This window comes from Hypanus sabinus, chromosome 13 (genome assembly GCF_030144855.1).
Source record: "Hypanus sabinus isolate sHypSab1 chromosome 13, sHypSab1.hap1, whole genome shotgun sequence".
Taxonomy (NCBI): domain Eukaryota; kingdom Metazoa; phylum Chordata; class Chondrichthyes; order Myliobatiformes; family Dasyatidae; genus Hypanus; species Hypanus sabinus.
The window spans coordinates 78,352,684-78,371,341 of NC_082718.1; the positions used below are offsets into that span (position 1 = coordinate 78,352,684).

The 18,658-nt window shown below is 44.1% G+C and overlaps 1 protein-coding gene across 3 annotated transcripts in view; it reads right to left on the reverse strand.

The window, feature by feature from the left end:
- Positions 1-18,279, reverse strand: part of tmem116 (transmembrane protein 116) — a 40,077-nt gene extending 21,798 nt beyond the window's left edge. The window contains exons 1-5 of one of the 3 annotated variants that reach the window (XM_059986920.1): positions 18,211-18,279; positions 14,037-14,083; positions 9,477-9,540; positions 7,692-7,823; positions 1,549-1,653 (exon numbers count right to left, since the gene is read on the reverse strand). In XM_059986920.1, the coding sequence (XP_059842903.1) occupies positions 1,549-1,653; positions 7,692-7,823; positions 9,477-9,540; positions 14,037-14,050 (315 nt within the window). In that variant the 5' untranslated portion in view covers positions 14,051-14,083; positions 18,211-18,279. Of the gene's footprint in view, positions 1-1,548; positions 1,654-7,691; positions 7,824-9,476; positions 9,541-9,659; positions 10,136-14,036; positions 14,084-18,210 lie in introns of those variants that run through there. The other 2 variants (XM_059986919.1, XM_059986921.1) reach the window with 2 other exon arrangements.
- Positions 18,280-18,658: the final 379 nt, after the last annotated feature.

An 18,658-nucleotide genomic window follows, 5' to 3' on the forward strand; every position in this document is an offset into this window, starting at 1 on the left:
TTGAAACATATACGATTATTAAGGGATTGGACAAGATAGAGGCAGGAAATATGTTCCAGATGCTGGGAGAGTCCAGCATGGTTTGAGAATAAGGGGTAGGTCATTTAGGACAGAGTTAAGGAAAAACTTCTTCTCCCAGAGAGCTGTGGGGGTCTGGAATGCACTGCCTCGGAAGGCAGTGGAGGCCAATTCTCTGGATGCTTTCAAGAAGGAGCTAGATAGGTAACTTATGGATAGGGGAATCAAGGGATATGGGGAGAAGGCAGGAACAGGGTATTGATAGCAGACGATCAGCCATGATCTCTAAATGGCTGTGCTGGCTCAAAGGGCTGAATGGTCTACTTTTGCACCTATTGTCTATTGTCTCCCAATTCCCACTGAGACTACCAGGTCTCCCAATTCCCACTGAGGCTACCGGGTCTTCCAATTCCCACTGAGGCTACCGGGTCTCCCAATTCCCACTGAGGCTACCGGGTCTCCCAACTCCCAATGGGGCTACCGGGTCTCCCAATTCCCACTGAGGCTACCGGGTCTCCCAACTCCCAATGGGGCTACCTGGTCTCCCAATTCCCACTGAGGCTACCGGGTCTCCCAATTCCCACTGAGGCTACCGGGTCTCCCAACTCCCAATGGGGCTACCTGGTCTCCCAATTCCCACTGAGGCTACCGGGTCTCCCAATTCCCACTGAGGCTACCTGGTCCCCCAATTCCCACTGAGGCTACCGGGTCTCCCAATTCCCACTGAGGCTACCGGGCCTCCCAACTCCCAATGGGGCTACCTGGTCTCCCAATTCCCACTGAGGCTACCGGGTCTCCCAATTCCCACTGAGGCTACCGGGTCTCCCAATTCCCACTGAGGCTACCAGGTCTCCCAATTCCCACTGAGGCTACCGGGTCTCCCAATTCCCACTGAGGCTACCGGGTCTCCCAATTCCCACTGAGGCTACCGGGTCTCCCAATTCCCACTGAGGCTACCGGGTCTCCCAATTCCCAATGGGGCTACCTGGTCTCCCAATTCCCACTGAGGCTACTGGGTCTCCCAGTTCCCAATGGGGCTACCTGGTCTCCCAATTCCCACTGAGGCTACCGGGTCTCCCAATTCCCAATGGGGCTTCCGAGTCTCCCAATTCTCAATGGGCTCCCGGGATTTTCAATTCCCAATGAGGCTACCAGGTTTAATGCCTGGTCTACAAGATTCACTGATCACTGTTGAGCTCAATCTGCAGATCCACAATCAGCTCCGGAATTAGTTCATTGTAATAGTAATGGAGCGATACAGCATAGAAATCAGGCTCTCGGCCCATTTAGTCTGAACTGACCATCATTTGCACTGGAAAAGACTGGATGAAGGGTCTCCACGTGAAACATTGACTGTACACTTTTCCATAGATACTGCCTGGCCTGCTGAGTTCCTCCAGCATTTTGTGTGTTACACTATAGATAGTGATGGCGAGGGGAAGGGGAAGTGGTTGGTTGAATTGGGGGGAGGGGAGAGATTGATCAGCAAAAAGGAGATAATGTTGTTTGAATGATTAGGGAACTACTTACCAGGCCAGATGTGCCATTCTCCACAGTGTGAACCTTTGTCCTCAGTTCACTGAACAGGCACCAGATATAGTTCAGAGTGTAGCAAAATGAACAGATGCACAGGATCTGAAATGAACCATTACAATATCATTACTTCACAGGATTCAAAAAGAGGGATCTTTTCAAGGATATAGTTATCACCTCACTGCCCTCGGGTTCTCATAGCAGTGAAACTACTGGTACAGATATTGTGGGGGAGTCAAATCTACCTTTCACTCAACTCCACAGGGAATTCGAGAGAAAATTCTCTTACAGTGATGTAATTGGTGGAAACGTACTGACATTGAGCTGGGGTTCACTTTAAGAGGCTGGTCTGAAGTGATGGCGCAATTACATACTTTTACCGCACTTAGTGTTCACTGTTTGTAGTACGATAAGTGAGCTGTTGCGTTTTTTTGGAAACACAAAATGCTTCCACAGTTTTTCTTTGCAGAAACCTACACTTTGCCTACACAACATTCTGGTCATGGAACCCACTGTCACACTTTCACACAAATGCATTCAGATAAGCAAAGATGGGGGAAGGAACTGCGGGTTATACTGCTCTGTGCCAGAAAAAGGCCATCATGGAGGATCTTACACACCCTGCTCGCGGACTGTTTGCCCGCTCCCATCAGAGGAGAAGCTACATAGCGTCCTCATCAGGACCACCAGCCTTGAAATCAGTTACTTTCCCCAAGCAGTGAGGCTGATCAACGCCCACACCCACTAACCCACCCCTCCACACCCCCAAACATCACTACTTTGTCACTTCCTGCCACAGTCACCTTATGTGAAACACTCCCATGCCTAGAGTCACTTTATGAACATAAAATCAAACTATAAAAGCTAGCTTGTATATTTATATCTTTTGTGGTCATTATTGCATTGTTTACCTTATTTTGTTTTTTTTGTGCTGCATTGGATCTGGAGAACAACTATTTCATTCTTTTGTACTGGAAGTGATGTTAAACAGTCTTGAATCTGGTGTCGGATAATGAGGGAGAGACAAGTGGATCATAAGTGCTGTCGTGGATCCACTAGGACGGGGGTCGGCAACCTGCGGCTCCCGAGCCATTTGTGGCTCTTTCACCTCTGTGCTGCGGCTCCCTGTGGCTTTGGGAAATAATTGGTCAGTATTTAATTAAAATGTATTTTATGTTAGTTTGTTAGCTTTTGAAATGTAATTCTAAATTTGAAGATTATGGTGATCTTGTACAATGTAAGTGTGGCGACACATTTTCTGACACATCCGAAACGGCTCTCAATTAGCCAGCATTCCGGCTAAGGGAGATTGCCTACGGGGGTTTGTGAGTACGTGTCTTTTGCAGCATCTGCGTCCATGGGGGCTGGGTTGAGGGAGGCTTAGAAGCAAGGCTGTTTAGTTCGAATAAAGTTATTCGACTGCAGTTTACTGACTGCCTGAACACACCGCTGCAACGTGTTTTTATCGCTATTAATATACGTCACCACTGCCAATACCTGACACCCGCCAGTGCGCGATTTCTTTAATTTTTCGATCCAAGGTAAGCCAACTATGGAGAATTCTAAAAAAAGAAAAGTGACTGAAGAAAACAGAACGTTTAATGATACGTGGACAGATTCATTTGCTTTCACTGTTGACGAGACTGGTTTACCGGTATGCTTAATATGCAATGAGAAACTAGCAAACAACAAAAAGTCAAATGTCGCAAGGCATTTCCAGAGTAAACACGCAGCCTTTGCTCAAAAATATCCGGATGGAGATGAGAGAAAAAAAGCCGTTTCGGAACTGATGCGGAAGGTTGATCTGAGCAAAAATCATTTCCAGAAATGGATGAAGTCAGGAAAATCAATGACATACGCCAGTTATATTGCCGCTCAGGAAATAGTCAGGCACGGGAAGCAGTTTACAGATGGTGAATATATAAAAGAATCTTTCATTAAGATTTCAGAACATCTATTCACGGACTTTAAAAACAAGAGTGAAATTGTGCAGAAAATCAGGGATATGCCCCTCTCTGCAAAGACTGTCAAAGACAGAACCATAAAAATGGCAGAAGACATCACAAGACAGCAAATTAAAGACATCAATTCAGCTGTGGCCTACTCGATTGCCTGTGACGAGTCTAAAGACAAAGGCGATATTGAACAAATAGCGTTGTTCTGCCGGTATGTAAACTCTGCCGGGCCACAGGAAGAACTGATTGAGTTGATACCTCTAAAAGACCAAACACGGGGGGAGGACATCTGTGAGGCTGTCTTGAATTGTTTAAGAGCCAAAGGAATAAAGACCACCCATCTGGTGTCAGTAGCTACTGATGGGGCTCCGAATATGACGGGAACGCACAAGGGATTTGTGGCTTTACTGCAGAAGTCGCTGGACAGAAAGCTGCTGACTTTTCACTGCATCTTGCACCAAGAGGCACTGTGCGCTCAAACATTTCCTCCGGAATGCACAGAAGTAATGGATGTTGTCATTCAGATTGTCAATAAAATAATGGCAAAAAGTTTAAATCACCGTCAATTCCGTTTGTTACTGGACGAGATGGAAAGCGCATATTCTGATCTCCTGCTGCACAACAAAGTCCGGTGGCTGTCCAAAGGGGAGGTGCTGAAACGCTTTGTCGCGTGTCTGGAAGAAGTGAAAACTTTCCTGGGCAGCAAAGGGCTCAACTTTCCTGAGCTGGAACAGCCAGAGTGGCTGGAAAAGCTACACTTCATGGTAGACATGACAGCGCACCTGAACACGCTGAACACAGCTCTTCAGGGGAAAGGACGCACAGCCCTGCACATGTTGGAGGATGTCTTGGCATTCGAGCGCAAGTTGACAGTGCTTGCCAGAGATTTACAGAAAGGCACTTTGTCTCACTTCCCCAATTTGAGAGAGTTCAAACAAGGTCACGACATGATAATTTCGGAGTATTTACATTCTGCAATCATCGCAATGCAAACATCGTTTGGGAAATGCTTCTGTGAGTTCAGAGAGGAAAAAAACACATTATCCTTCCCGGTCACTCCCTTAAGCATCGATCCTTCCCTACTGAATACGACTGCATTGGCAGGTGTGAGTCAACCTGATCTTGAGATGGAACTGGCCGACATAGCCGACAAAGACATATGGGTGTCCAAGTTTAGACGCTTGACAGCAGACCTTGAAGATGTTGCCCGTCAGAAGGCCGTTCTTGCTCAGAATCACAAATGGAGTGATATTGAAAACCTTCCAAATCCGGACCAACTTGTGTTTGAAACATGGAATGCTGTGCCCGACATTTATGTAAAACTGAAAAAGTATGCGCTTGGAGTCCTGTCGATCTTTGGATCCACATATGTATGTGAGCAGGTGTTCTCCAACATGAACTTTATTAAAAACAAACATCGCGCATGCTTCACAGATGACAGCTTGCGATCCTGTGTAAAGATGAAGGTGACGTCATACAGCCCTGATGTGCAGACGCTGTGCGCTGAGGTCCAGGAGCAGAAATCCCATTAACCAAGTATGATAAATATTTTAATTGCCTATTATTTTATGTATATTCATATTTTTTCATTGTTCAGTGAAATAGTCCTTTTATTTTTCAGGTTGACAGCTGGCTGATGTTATTTTTGGTTTGTTGCTGGCGGAAAATTTAAGTTCGGCGTTTTTCATAAATACAAGAAGGACTCAAATAGACATTGAGTATTTTACTTAAAAGTAACTTTCAACCCAACGTCTTTTTTTCGGAGTTCAAAATGTTTTTGTTGCATGCAGAAATGTAATTTCGTTTTCTCTGCAGGAGTTCATCAATTTCATAAATGCAACACATTATAGTTTGTTTATACATAGCATAAAGGCAAAAAAAACGTTGTATGCAGTGTTATTTCATTTTAAATGTCAAACGGGTTTTGCGGCTCCCAGTGTTTTCTTTTCTGTGGGAAACGGGTCCAAGTGGCTCTTTCAGTGGTAAAGGTTGCTGACCCCTGCACTAGGATAACAGACTATAGAGTTGATCTAGATTTTGCAAATAGTTTCCTTAAATCACTTTCTTGAGCTGGCTACAACTTCATTACCCAGTAAGTGTGGCAGCAGGCCCTTTCACCAGTCATTCGTTCTTATCAAACAGCTGGCCAGAGAGTATTTTCCCTCCCCCTCCCTTCATCTCCTATTCCCACTCTAGCCTTTTACCTCTTCTTACCAGCCTATCACCTCCCTCTGGGTCCCTTCCCCCTTCCCTTTCTCCTCTCCTATCAGATTCCTTCATCTCCAGCCCTTTATCTTCCCTACCTACCTGGCTTCACCTATCACCTTCCAGCTATCCTCCTTCCCCTCCCCCACCCACCTTTTTACTCTGGCATCTTTCCCCTTTCACAGTACTGTAGAAGGGTCTCGGCCCCAAACATTTCCATAGTTGCTGCCTGACCTGCTGAGTTCCTTCAGCACTTTGTGTGTGCTGCTCTGTTAAAACGTGTTGCTGAGGTCTGTGAACTGTCAGTGTTTGTGTGCACTGCACCATAAAGGAACAGCACGGTGAAGTCCCCATTAGGTTAATGGGTCAAAGTGCAACAAGAGGTCAGTCTAGTATTCAGGTTCCCAAATAAAAAATATGTTATCATCAAGTGCTAGAGGCAATGGAATCAATTCTACCTCTTACTAATGCTTGTAGGGATATACTTTCCTAAATTCCCACTTCTGTTTTTTTCTAGTTTAATCTTAGCTTCTGCATATCTTATGAGCTCTTAGAGAAACACATGGGTGTCAGGGTGGAGATACGCCTCTACCAGAGCAGGTGTAAGGTGCTCCTTCCCTCCGCCAGCCTGCAGGTCACCCTTGGGCAGGGTGTTGCCCCTGCTTATCCCCCGATCAGGGTCATATAAACCCATGAGAGCAGGTGGTGGACGGCCGTATGAGCAGCTGGTGCATATCACAAGTCCTGGCTAAGTACCACTGACACCAGGCAGACAACCTCTGGACAGTATTGATAATGGCTGGGGTCACCCATCTTGTAAAGACACTGCCCCAAAGAAAGCAATAGCAAACCACCCCCTTAAAAAAAATTGCCAGGAACAGACATGGACATGGGACCATGATCGGCCACGTCATACAATACAGGGCATAATAATGATGATGATGAGGGAGAGACAGAGCCAACTGATTCCATCCTGCAGTCACAATGGAGAACTCAGAGAGACAGGGAGTGCAGTGACAAATCTTCATCCAGCTTCAATGAGTAACATGGAGTGAGGAGAGTGTTGGGGGTGGTCTCAGCAGACCTGCGATTCAATAATTGCCCTTCTCCTTCAGGGAGGAGAAGGTCACTCAGGTTTCCTTGGGGAGCTTGTTTAAGGAGTCTAGCTCAGCTATGATCAAATATTCATCACAATCTCACCTACCAGGCTTGTAAAACAATCAAAATAATTTGATCAAGGAATTGGTGAGTTACAAATGCCATGAGCCTTTTAATCCAATAATCCAATAAGATGAGAGCACAGGGAAAATTAAAGAACATCAGAAGGAAGAGAAAGACTTCCTTCAATTAGAGGTCATGAGTTAAGGGTGAAAGGTGAAAGTTTAAGGGGAACATGAGGGGAAACTTCTTCACTCAGAGGGTCATGAGAGTGTGGAATGAGCTGCCAGCACAAGTGGTGCCCACAAGCTCAATTTCAACGTTTAAGAGCAGTTTGGATAACTACATGGATGGTAGGGGATTGGGGGGCGTGGGCTAGGGTCCTGGTGCAGGTCAATGGGAGTGGGCAGTTTAGATGGACCAAAGGGCCTGTTTCTGTGTTGTACTTTTCTATGACACCATGACTCTAAGTTCATGAAGAACATAATGGAGAGTTTCATTCAGGTAGATATTTTGGACATTCCCAACTCACATTTTCAAACTCAAAAAGTAAACAAACAATAATTTAGAAAATACTTGGAGACAGAGATGCTAGAAATTCTCAGGTTGGGCAGTATCTCTGGAAAGAGAACCCCTCCTTTGTGCCAGCCACTGCCCTCCCCCATTAAAGCTAACATGGTTTTCTTTTTTTGCTCCAGATCTGATATGTTAAGAGTTTCTCTCTTTGTAGATGCCTGGCCTTCTCAGTTTTTAAGCAATCTCCTTTCCTTGTTGATTTTCTACCTTCCCCTACTCTCCCATCATCTGTTTCAGAGAACTCACCTGTCCGACCGCCTGGAGATTGTAGCAGTTCACATTCTGAGCAGTGATGGTGTCCCTGCAAAGCAGAGCTCCAATCAACCAACAAAGCCCCAGCAGCAGATCGATCAAACTCAGGTAGAACAAAGAGTGCATCTGAAGAACCAAGGACACAGGATCAGTGGCTTAGAATTCACTACAAACTGATTACAACACGGCTACCACTCAAACCTTCCTCCAACTAGATAGGTTACTTTCTGCCCATCTTCACCACCAACCACCCCCTCTTTCACTTGATCAGAGGAACTTGCTGATGACTCCAGTGTACGGACAAGGAAGCAGATGGGGGGGGGGGGTACAATACAATCCAGCTGGGCTGAAACAAACTCAAGCATTTAGCAATAAAATCTAGCAAATATTGAAAGGCCTGGACAAAACTGAAGTGCTGAGAATGTTTCCAATCATACTGGGGTTCCCAACCTGGGGTCCATGGACTCTTGCTTAAATGGTATTGGTCCATGGCACAAAAAAGGATTGGGAATCCCTATAGCCGAAGGAGTCTACAGCCCCAGAATAAAGGGACATCCCTTTGGAACTGAAATGAGGAGGCATTTCTTCAGCCGGAGGGTAGTGGGGATTAATTGCCACAGAGAGATGTGGAGGACAAGTTATTAAGATTGATAGGTTCTTGATTGGTAATTGTGTTAAGGTTTTAGAGAAGGTAGAAGAAAGGGAATCAAATACAAATCAGGCATGATTGAACGTGGAGCAAAATCAAAGGGGCCAGATAGCCTCGTTCTGTCCCTATATTTTATAGTCTGCAAGTATTCTAAAGTTCATTCAGTATCAAGGTATGTACGCAGTGTACAACTCTGAAGTTTGCCTTCCCCAGACAGCCACGAAACAAAGAAAATCATGGAAATCGCTCAAAGGAAAAAAACATCAACTTCCCCCCCACTCAGAAAACAAAACAAGTCTCACAAACCCCAAACCTCCAACTTCGCCCCTCGCACATTAAACGAACAGATCACTCTATATGGAAAACAGCAACGAGAATATCTTAAATTGCTTGAAATTAAACATACTTAATCAAAATGAGTACAATATTTACAAAAGATTAAAATATTCAATATTAAAGCCTGTCTCTCTCTTGCCAAAGTTGAAATCCCCATAAATCCTGCAATCATTGCCTTTTAGAAATAAGCATTTTCCTTTAAATGCCGGAGTCCTGAAAGATTTCCCTGATACTCAGGAGCTGAAGATAATATTAAATGCAACATTTGGAGCTAATTGGAGCAATCATATTAGATCATTGGCTTTTGAGCAGATTCATCTGTGCTGGAAAATGCAAATGCCAATAGTATATCTCTTCCTGACTGTAATCTACTGATTCCTACTTGAAGGTATACATAATCTAGCTTCATTTTCGTATTTTTGCCACGGGTTATTAATGTCATCTTTAAAAAATGGTTAAATGAATGTGATCCAATGGACTGACTGACACCCAGTGAACTAAATACTAGAATAATTTTCAACCTGAGAGGGAGAGAGAGTTGGGCAACTTTAAGATTTCTGAAGAGTGAACCAGTGATTCTCAGACCAGGGTACACAACCCCCGGTGTTTTCATAGTAGTAAAGTAATTGAGTTAAAATAGTTCATTATAAATATACGTTGCACGCCAGCTGAAAGATTATGGGAATCCCCGAGACAGCCCCAACTCCTCAAAGGAGTAACAGCAGATTGTTCTGGGGACAAGCGCAAACTGCCGGGTCTGTCGTACAAATGAAGCGGAGCAGAGTCAGCCTTACCTCTGGGTAATGGAAAAGCTGCATAAATGCTGTATATCCAATGATGGAGCCTGAACCCACCATGCTGAGGGAGGGAGGGAGGGAGAGAGAGAGAGAACACATCCTGCATTAAAACCAATCCAGAGGCAGAATTCATGAAACATGTACAAGCTAAGAGCAACAAAGGGGGGAGGGGGGACTTACAGAGAGATAAACAGAATGTATCAAAAATACAACCACAGAGTAGTAAGACAATGCCGGGGTGAGAATCTGCTTCTACTACAGGGAATGTGAAACCATGATTAAATGTATCATATTGATCATTCAAACCCTAAGAGTATTACGATACTTTTTCTGGTGCTCAGACTTGGCAGTTTTGTCATACTCTTGTTCCTGTGACCTGGAACATCTAACGATTACATGCTGACTGTTCTCTTTACCAAGAGAGTTCTCTTCCATGATCCTGACTGCAGGTTCCACACCGCCAAAAGCACCTGTTAAGCAGGCACTCAAGATATTGAATGCTGCCGTCTCCAAACAAGAAACAGCCCTGCCTGATGCATTTCAAAACATAGTCGGGGATTTCAATCAGGCTTGTTTGAAGAAATCTCTGTGCAATTGTCATCAGCATATAACCTGCAACACCAGGGATCCTTGGGATCAGGCCTAGCATTACGGAATGAGAAATCTTCCCACGGCTGCCATCTGGTGGTTACTGCTGGAAATTCATGCACCTTGTCAATGTGACAGGATCAAGCTGGGCTGGGCCTCTGTGTTTCTGATCTCCTAGCACCAATGAGACTTAAGTTGCATTAATTGTGGCTGTGCTACATAGATCTGTATCCAGGGAGAAAGCTTTTAGAGAAGAGAAATGGAATAAGACCATGAGACATACAGTAGGAGCAGAATTAGGCCTTTTGGCCCACCCACCATTTGATTGTAGCCAATTTATTTTCCCCCTTAACCCAATTCTCCTGCCTTTTACCCTTAATTTTTAATGTCCTTACTAACGATTTCCACTTTAACTATACCCAATGAATTGGCCGCCACAGCTGTCGATGGCAATGAATTCCACAGATTTGCCGACTTCCAGCTAAAGAAATCCCTCCGCATCTACTCTAAAGGGACAGATTCTGAGGCTGTGCCGCTAGTCCTAGACTCTCCCTCTATTGGAAGTATCCTCTCCATGTACAATCCATCAAGGTCTTTCAATATTTGATAGATTTCACTGACATTCCTGCCCATTCTTCTAATCTCCAGCGAATACAGGGCCAGAGCCATCAAATGCACTTCATGTTAAACCTTTCATTCCTGGAATCATTCTTGTAAGTCTCTTCTGGACCCTCTTCAATGCCAGCACATCCTTTCTTAGATCAGGGGCCTAAACCTGTTCAAAATACTCCAAATGAGGTCAGACCCTTGCTTTAAAAAGCCTTGTTTTTTATCCTAGGCCTCTCAAAATAAATGCCAGCATTGCATTTACCTTCCTTTTGACTGATTTAACCTGCTAGTTAACCTTTAGGGGATCCTGCACTAGAACTCCCAAGTCTATTTGCTCCTGTTTAGAAAATAGTCTAGGCCTTTATTCCTTCCAAAGTGCTTGACCTACTCCATATTCCATCTGCCACTTCTTGCCTATTCTCCTAATCTGTCCCAGTCATTATGCAGACTCCCTGTTTCCTCAACACTGCCTGCCCTTTCACCCATCATCTGCAAACCTGGCCACAAAGCCATCAGTTCTATAATCCAGATTGCTGACATACATGTGAAAAAGAAGTGGACCTAACTCTGATCCCTGTGAAACGCCACTGAACACCGACAGCCAACCATAAAAAGCTTCCTTTATTCTCAGGCTTTGCCTTCTGACAATCAGCCTATCTTCTGTCCAGGCAAGTAACTTTCCTATTAGACCATGGGCTCTTATCTTATTTAACAGCTTCATGTGTGGCACCTTGTCAAAGACCTTCTGAAATCCAAGCAAACAAAGTCTATCCTGTCTGTTACTTCCTCAGAAAAATTGTCAGGCAAGATTTCCCCTTAAAGAAACTATGCTGACTTTGGCCTAAAGTATCATGTACCCCAAAACTTCATCTTTAATAATGGATTCTAACATCTTAAAGTTAACATCTATCTCTAACTAACCACCAATGTTAGGCTAACTGACCTACAATTTTCTGACTTTTGCCTCGCTCCCTTCCTAAAGAGTGGAGTGACATGTGCAATTCTCCATTCCAGAACCTAGAAGTTCTTGAAATGCCACCACAATCTCTTAAGCCCTAGTGTTTAGTCCATCTGGTCCAGATAACTGATCTACCTTCAGACATTTCAGCTTCCCAAGCATTTTTTTCCTAGTAAAAGCAACTATATTCACTTATGCCAACTAACACTCCAATTTCTGGCCTGCTGCCGGTGTCTTCCACAGTGAACAATGACATAAAATACTTCAGTTCATTCCCCACTTCTTTGTCCCCGATTACTAACTCTCCACCATCATTTCCCAACAAGTCCAATATCCACTCATACCTCTTTTACTCTTTATATACAGTACAGTATATGGAAAATCCTTTGCTATTGTCTTGTATTATTGACTAGCTTATCTTCATATTTCATCTCTTCTCTACTGCTTTTTATCTGGCTTCTGTGGGCTTTTAAAAACTTCACACTAACTTTTTGCAATGGTTTGCCCTCTATTGCTTTTATGTTGTCTTTGACTTCCCTTATCAGCCATGGTTATTTCATCCTCCCCTTAGAATAGTGCTTCATCTTTGGGATGCATCTTTCCAGTGCCTTCTGAATTGCCCCCAGAAACTCCAGCCACTGCTGTTCTGTTGTCATCCCTGCTTGTGCCCCCTTCCAATCAACTTTGATCAGCTCCTCTCTGAAGCCTCTATAATTCACCTTACTCTACTGTAATACCAATACATCTGAGTTTAGCTTCTTCCCCTCAAACTGCAAGGTGAATTCTATTATACAGTATATTATGCCTCCTTTACCTTATGCTCCCTAATCAAATCTGGTTCATTATATAACACCCATCCAGAATTGCCTTTTTCTTGACCACAATCTGCTCTAAAAAGCCACCTCATTGACATTCAACAAGTTCCTCCTCTTGGGATCCATCACCAACCTGACCTTCCCCAATCTAGCTGCCTGTTGAAATCCTCCATGAAATTCCCCATTGGAAAGAATGAAATATTAAACAAAGTCCATTGTGCACTTCATTGTTTGAAAATAAAACTATTCAAAAGCAGAGAAACGAAAGAATGCAGATGATGTAAGCCCCAAGTCCTGAGGCAGATCTCAACCATCTCAACAGATGCTGCCTAGCCTGCCAAGTTCCTCCAGCAGTTTATTTCCTTTTCCTTTTCAAAACTGGAAGATGAACTTAACTTTTCATCAAAGCCAATGTGAACAAATGCACTGCTCAGTGGAACTGATCTGCTGAGCTTTAGAAGATCCAGGTTTGATGTTGACACAGAAGGAGCACTGCCCTGATCATTGTCTGCATGGGCATTCAAGGTTCTCATGTTCTTCATACTGAGGAGTGTGAATGTTTTGATGTACAGTACTATGCAAAAGTCTTAGGCACATGTAAAAAAAATCTGTAAAGCAAAGTTGCTTTCAAAAATAATGCAATGAAACCTTGCTAAATAGAAAAAAATCCAAAAAAAGGGCAGTAAACAGTAAAAAGTAAATCAAATCAATATTTGGTATGACCACATTAAAACCACATCATTTCTCTTAGGTACACTGTTGAGCTGTTTTATATAAGAAAATTGGCTGGTAGATTGTTCCAAACATCTTGGAGAATTTATCATGGTTCTTCTAAAGACTTTGGCTGTCTTGCTTGCTTCTGTCTCCAAGTAATCCCAGACAGCCTTGCTGACGTTGATTAGGGCTTTGAGGAGATCATACCATCTGACACCATATAAAAAATCTAGGGTGCCTAAGACTTTTGCACAGAACTGTATGTAAGACAGAGAATGGTTCAGCTACAGTACTCCCCACTATTGACTATTCATTTATTGAAATACAGTTTGGAACCGGCCCTTCTGGCCCAACGAGCTGTACCGACCAGCAACCCACCTATTTAATCACAGGACAATTTCCAATGACCATTAACCTACTAACTGCCGTTCCTGAGAAAGTTTGCAGATGCTGGAAATCTAAAGCAACACATACAAAGTGCTGGAAGAACTCAGCAGGTCAGGCAGCGTCAATGGTAAAGAGTAAATAGTCAACATTTCGAGCCAAGACCCTTCATCAGGATTCCTAACTGCTATATCTTTGGTCTGTGGAAGGAAACAGGAGAACCTGTACGAAACCCACGAGCTCATGGAAAGAAAGTACAAGCTTTCTTGCAGGGGATGCCGGATTTGAGCTCCGACAGCCTGAGCTGTAATAGCATCATGCTAACTGCTACCCTGCCATGGCGCCCAATTATGACTGGAACACCTATAAACTGGCCACTGTAAGATTGCAACCTCATATCGGACAGAACTACAGAAAGAGAAAGAAACAATCTTGTGACAAAGCAGAAGGTGGGTTGAAATTGAAATGAGTTGTTTTAAAAACACTAACCTCAAAACCACCATTGAAAACTGGATCCACTGCAATGCCGTGAGGAACTATAAAGGAACAAGTTCACATTTTATTATCACTCAAAACAAAAATTAATGGGTTTAATAAATTCTACAAACTATTCTTCTATAAATTCCACAAAGATTTTATATTTGATAAATTGGTTTCTGCCTCATTTATCAATTTCTATTTTAAGTGCTTTCAATATATACAGGTAGTAGGTGGGAGGGGTAAAGAGTTTATTTATACAGGTAGTAGGTGGGGGGGGGTAAAGAGTTTATTTATCTATCTAAAGAGATATATCTTTATTTATCTACTTACCCACTTATTTACTTTAGATACAGCATGGAATAGCCCCTACCAGCCCTCTTAGCTGGGCCAATCAGCAATCTCCCTGATTTAACCCTAGCCTAATCATAGGAAAATTTATAATGATCAATTAACCTACCAATCATTATGTTTTTGGACTGTGGGAGGAAACCGGAGCACCCAGAGGAAACCCACACAGTCACGGGGAGAACTACAAACTCCTTAAGGGCAGTGGTGGGAATTGAACCCGGGTCACCTGTACTGTAAAGCATTGTGCTAACCACTATGCTACTGTGCTGCCCCCTATTTTGAGATACAGCCCAGTAACAGGTCCCTCCAGCCTAAATAAGCTCATGCCGCCCAATTATATTCATGAGGCCACTTAACCTATTAACCCATATGTCTTTGGACTGTGGGAAAAAACCAGAACACCCAGAGAGAACATACAGATGGTGGTGGAACTGAACCAGGGTCACCGGCAATGTAGTATAGTTACACTAACTGCTACTCTAGCATGCGGAACCTATTCACCCTTAAACAGTCACCAACAACTTGAAATTAATTACTATCTTTTGATGTGGTAAAGCAACTCAAGGTATCTCAAAGGTCAGCCATTAAATGAAATTTAGCGGTGAGGAATAGCAGAAAAGATTGCCAAATGATTAAATGACACCATCACAAATAAAAGAATTTCCATTTTAAAACAGAAGTAGCAGGTTGAAAACCTAAATAAAAACACTGAGAATGAAGCCACACATTCCAAACGCCCACATACACCTGCCCTTACATTGTAAACATTCTCCCCCCCTCCCAGTTAGAATGATGATTTGTTCAGGAAATAGGTTCAAGCAGCCCAGAGTCGAAGCTGGGCAGCACAAATGTCCACTATGCCTTTCCAACCCTTTGCCCATCTACACCGTAATACCAGGGATTACTTACAGCACTCAGATGTTTGACAAGTTCAGTGATGACTCAAGGGGGGATTAGTTTGTTGTTTAAAGAGAGATTAAGCAGAACAGGAACATACTCACAGGGTTTTGTGGAACAAGAAGTGATTTCATCGAGACATACGTGATTCTTAGGGGCCTGACAGGATAGAGCAGGAGTTCTATTCCCCCTTCCAGAGGTGTCTAGAACCAGCAATCACAGTCTCAAGTGAGAAGAAATTCCTTCAGACTTGGGGAGTGAATTTTTGGAATTCTCTGCCCAGGATGTATGAAAGTTCGGTCAAGGTGTGTATTCAGCGTAGAGAGCAATAGATTCTTAGATATTAAAAATAAAATCATGGGATACAGGGATCATGCCAGGAACAGGAGCTAAAGGGAAACATCGATGGTGATTATACCAAACAGCAGAAAGTGTGGGCCTCTTAGTGTTCGGTCTCTTAAGTTCAAATCCATGTAAAGTAGTATCGGTACTGTATAAAGGAGCAGATCTTTCATCTCTCCACATCATTATCCACCTCCAACAAATTGGGCAACTCCCAACATTTTGGTGGATTTTTAAAGATTCTATAAGGGTCTCCAGGATCTCATAATCAGACAACAAAGGCAATGTGCAAAACTTTGGCACCATCATCTCACTTACACAGGCAGATGCATGAAACAAGACAGTGACATGAAGATATAGGAATTGCTGTGGCATATTGTTCAGTCAGAATCAGAGTTTAACTCGTCTAATCCAGGGGCTCCTAATTTGGGGTCCACGGACCCTTCAGTTAATGGAAGGGGTCTGTGGTATAAAGAAGGTTGGGAACCCCCGATTTAACCAATGCTTTCATGTTAAAGAGTTTGACGGTTATCACGTATGTTTGTAAGGGGAAGTTTCCTTTCCCAGTGAATCTCTCTCAGCTTCATTACAATAGAACAATACTTTCACCAGAATGAGACTGAAATAGAAACACAAGTTGGAAATCAGTATTAAAGAAGTGGAGGAACTACAAAGCTGGTCAGGCAGCATCGGTGGGAAAATGCAGAGATAGTGATCTGTCAAAGGTGCCTTCACTGAAGGGCCCAGAACTGACCCAGTCTGAGAAGTGTTTCCAGTTGTGTGGTGGGTACACCCCAGTTCATCACCACCACTCAGCACATTTACAAGGAGCACTGGCTTAAGAAAGCAGCTTCCACTATCAAAGATCCCCACCTGTCTTCTCACCATTACCGTTGGTCAAGAGCCTCAGGTCCCACACCACCAGGTTCAGGGACAGTTATCACCCTTCAACCATTAAGTTCCTGGACCAGCGTGGATAACTTCACTCACCTCAACTCGGAACTGCTTCCACAACCTACAGACTCACTTTCAAGGGCTCTACATTTCACATTCTTGGCATTATTTATTTACTTGTGTTGTTTGTCTTTGGTATGTTGGTTGTTTGTCAGTCTTAATGTACAGTTTTTTCATAAATTCGATTGTATTTTCCTGTAAATGGCTGCAAGAATATGAATCTCAAGGTGGGATGCGCTGATACATTGATAATAAATTTACTTGGTTAATCTTTGAGTGGGTTAAAAGGTTGGCACAACATCATGGGCCAAAGGACCTCCACTGTTGTAGGTTCAAGGAAGCTGAAGAATGAAGAATTTGGACAAGGAAGACCTATTTCCACTGGTGGGAGAGTCCGGAAGTAAGAGGAGTGACCACCCATTTAAGACAGGTGAGGAGAAACTGCTTCTCCCAGTTGTGAATTGTTACGGGTCTCTCTCCTTCCGGAGAGCTGTGGAGACAGATTCGTTGTATAACGAAAGCCGAGAAGGAAGTTTTTATCTGCATGTCTATCAAGAGTTCTGTGGGTAGGAAGGTGGAGGTGCGTGATCTTATAAGAATGAGCCACGAAGTCTGTCCCTGCCCCTCCGGCCATTAGACCATGGAACACACACAAAATGCTGGTGGAACACAGCAGGCCAGGCAGCATCTATAAGGAGAAGCGCTGTTGACGTTTCGGGCCGAGACCCTTGGTCAGGACCATGGCGCAGGTTTGGCGGCGGGTAGCCCTCGGGTACGGAGCACGCAAGTCCACATGTTCGAATCTGCTCTCACTTGATGCTCATAACCCCACGGTCACCTGCCACCCGCGGTCAATCCAGCAACAACTTCCTTTTGGCAGAAGGGAGGAAATACTTCGCCTTACGAACACCCTGCCTCGACGGTGGGGAGCTCGTTTGGAAATTCCAGTAGACCGTAGAATTGGCTCCGTAATCGTAAATATTTCAAGTATCAGCCAAGTTAAATAGAAGTTTCCCTCCTGATTAATGTTATTTAATGTACGTAGGGAGTGCCCACAGATCCAAAAGACTCGCTGGGACTGTTTTCACTCAAAGAGAACGCTTCACAGAAAGAACCGTCTTTTGTAGAATAGAATGAGGGAAACAACTCCGAGAGCCTTAAATCGCCGAGAACCATGATAATAAATTTAATTCCCCCCCCCCCCACCGGGTTTCTGCCCTTGTACCAGCCTGGACCAAGGTGAGAAAATCTAACAGCTGCCCGATCTCTATCGGCGAATGGAAAGTCCCGGGAACAACATCTCCAGCAGTGAAGACAGGCGCCCTCTCGCCCGCAGCAACGCTGCCGAGGACGGGTCTTCCTCATAACAGAAATCGTTAGAAACACCCAGCAGGTCGGGCAGCGGCTGTGAAGAGCGGAAATACAGATTTAATGTTTTTTTAATCGAGACTTTCCGTCAGGACTTTCGGGTCTCGAATCTGAAGCTTAACTCGGTTTCTCTCTCCGTATTATGTTACCTGACCCGCTAATACTTCTTGCATCTATTTTCTTTCAGCCGACTAGAATCTGATTTTTTTCTTAACTGTACTCTCGTGACACTTCATGTGTTTAAAAAATGTAACAAAAAAGTTTTGCGTCTCACTTCAGTCCAGTCGTCTTCAACAGCGCTGCTGTTACTCCAGACCCGGAGATCTCCCCCCTGTTCCAGTGGTAAATGTTCCATTGCAACTCGCTTCTGACTTTCCTCCTCGGTCAGCAAGTTTCTCCGAGCTGAGAGCGGTCTGCCTGGATCGGAGAGGGAAGCGACAGACGGTGTGGAATATCGGCGTGCTGCGCTCCGCTTCCCAGAGAGACTGCATATATTGCCAGGGGCGGGGGGCGGAGGTGGTTTACACCCACCGTTGTGTCACACAGGGCAGCCCTGCCGAATCAGATCGGGATTTCACCTACTCCAGTATCAGGGAAGTGACAAACCTGCATCAACAAATTAAAAGGCAATGTTATATGTCCTCCCCACGTTCGGTAGACTATGCGGGGAGGAAGATAGGCTCGGAGCACATTTTCCCAATTGGGAGCTAGGTTCGCACCGC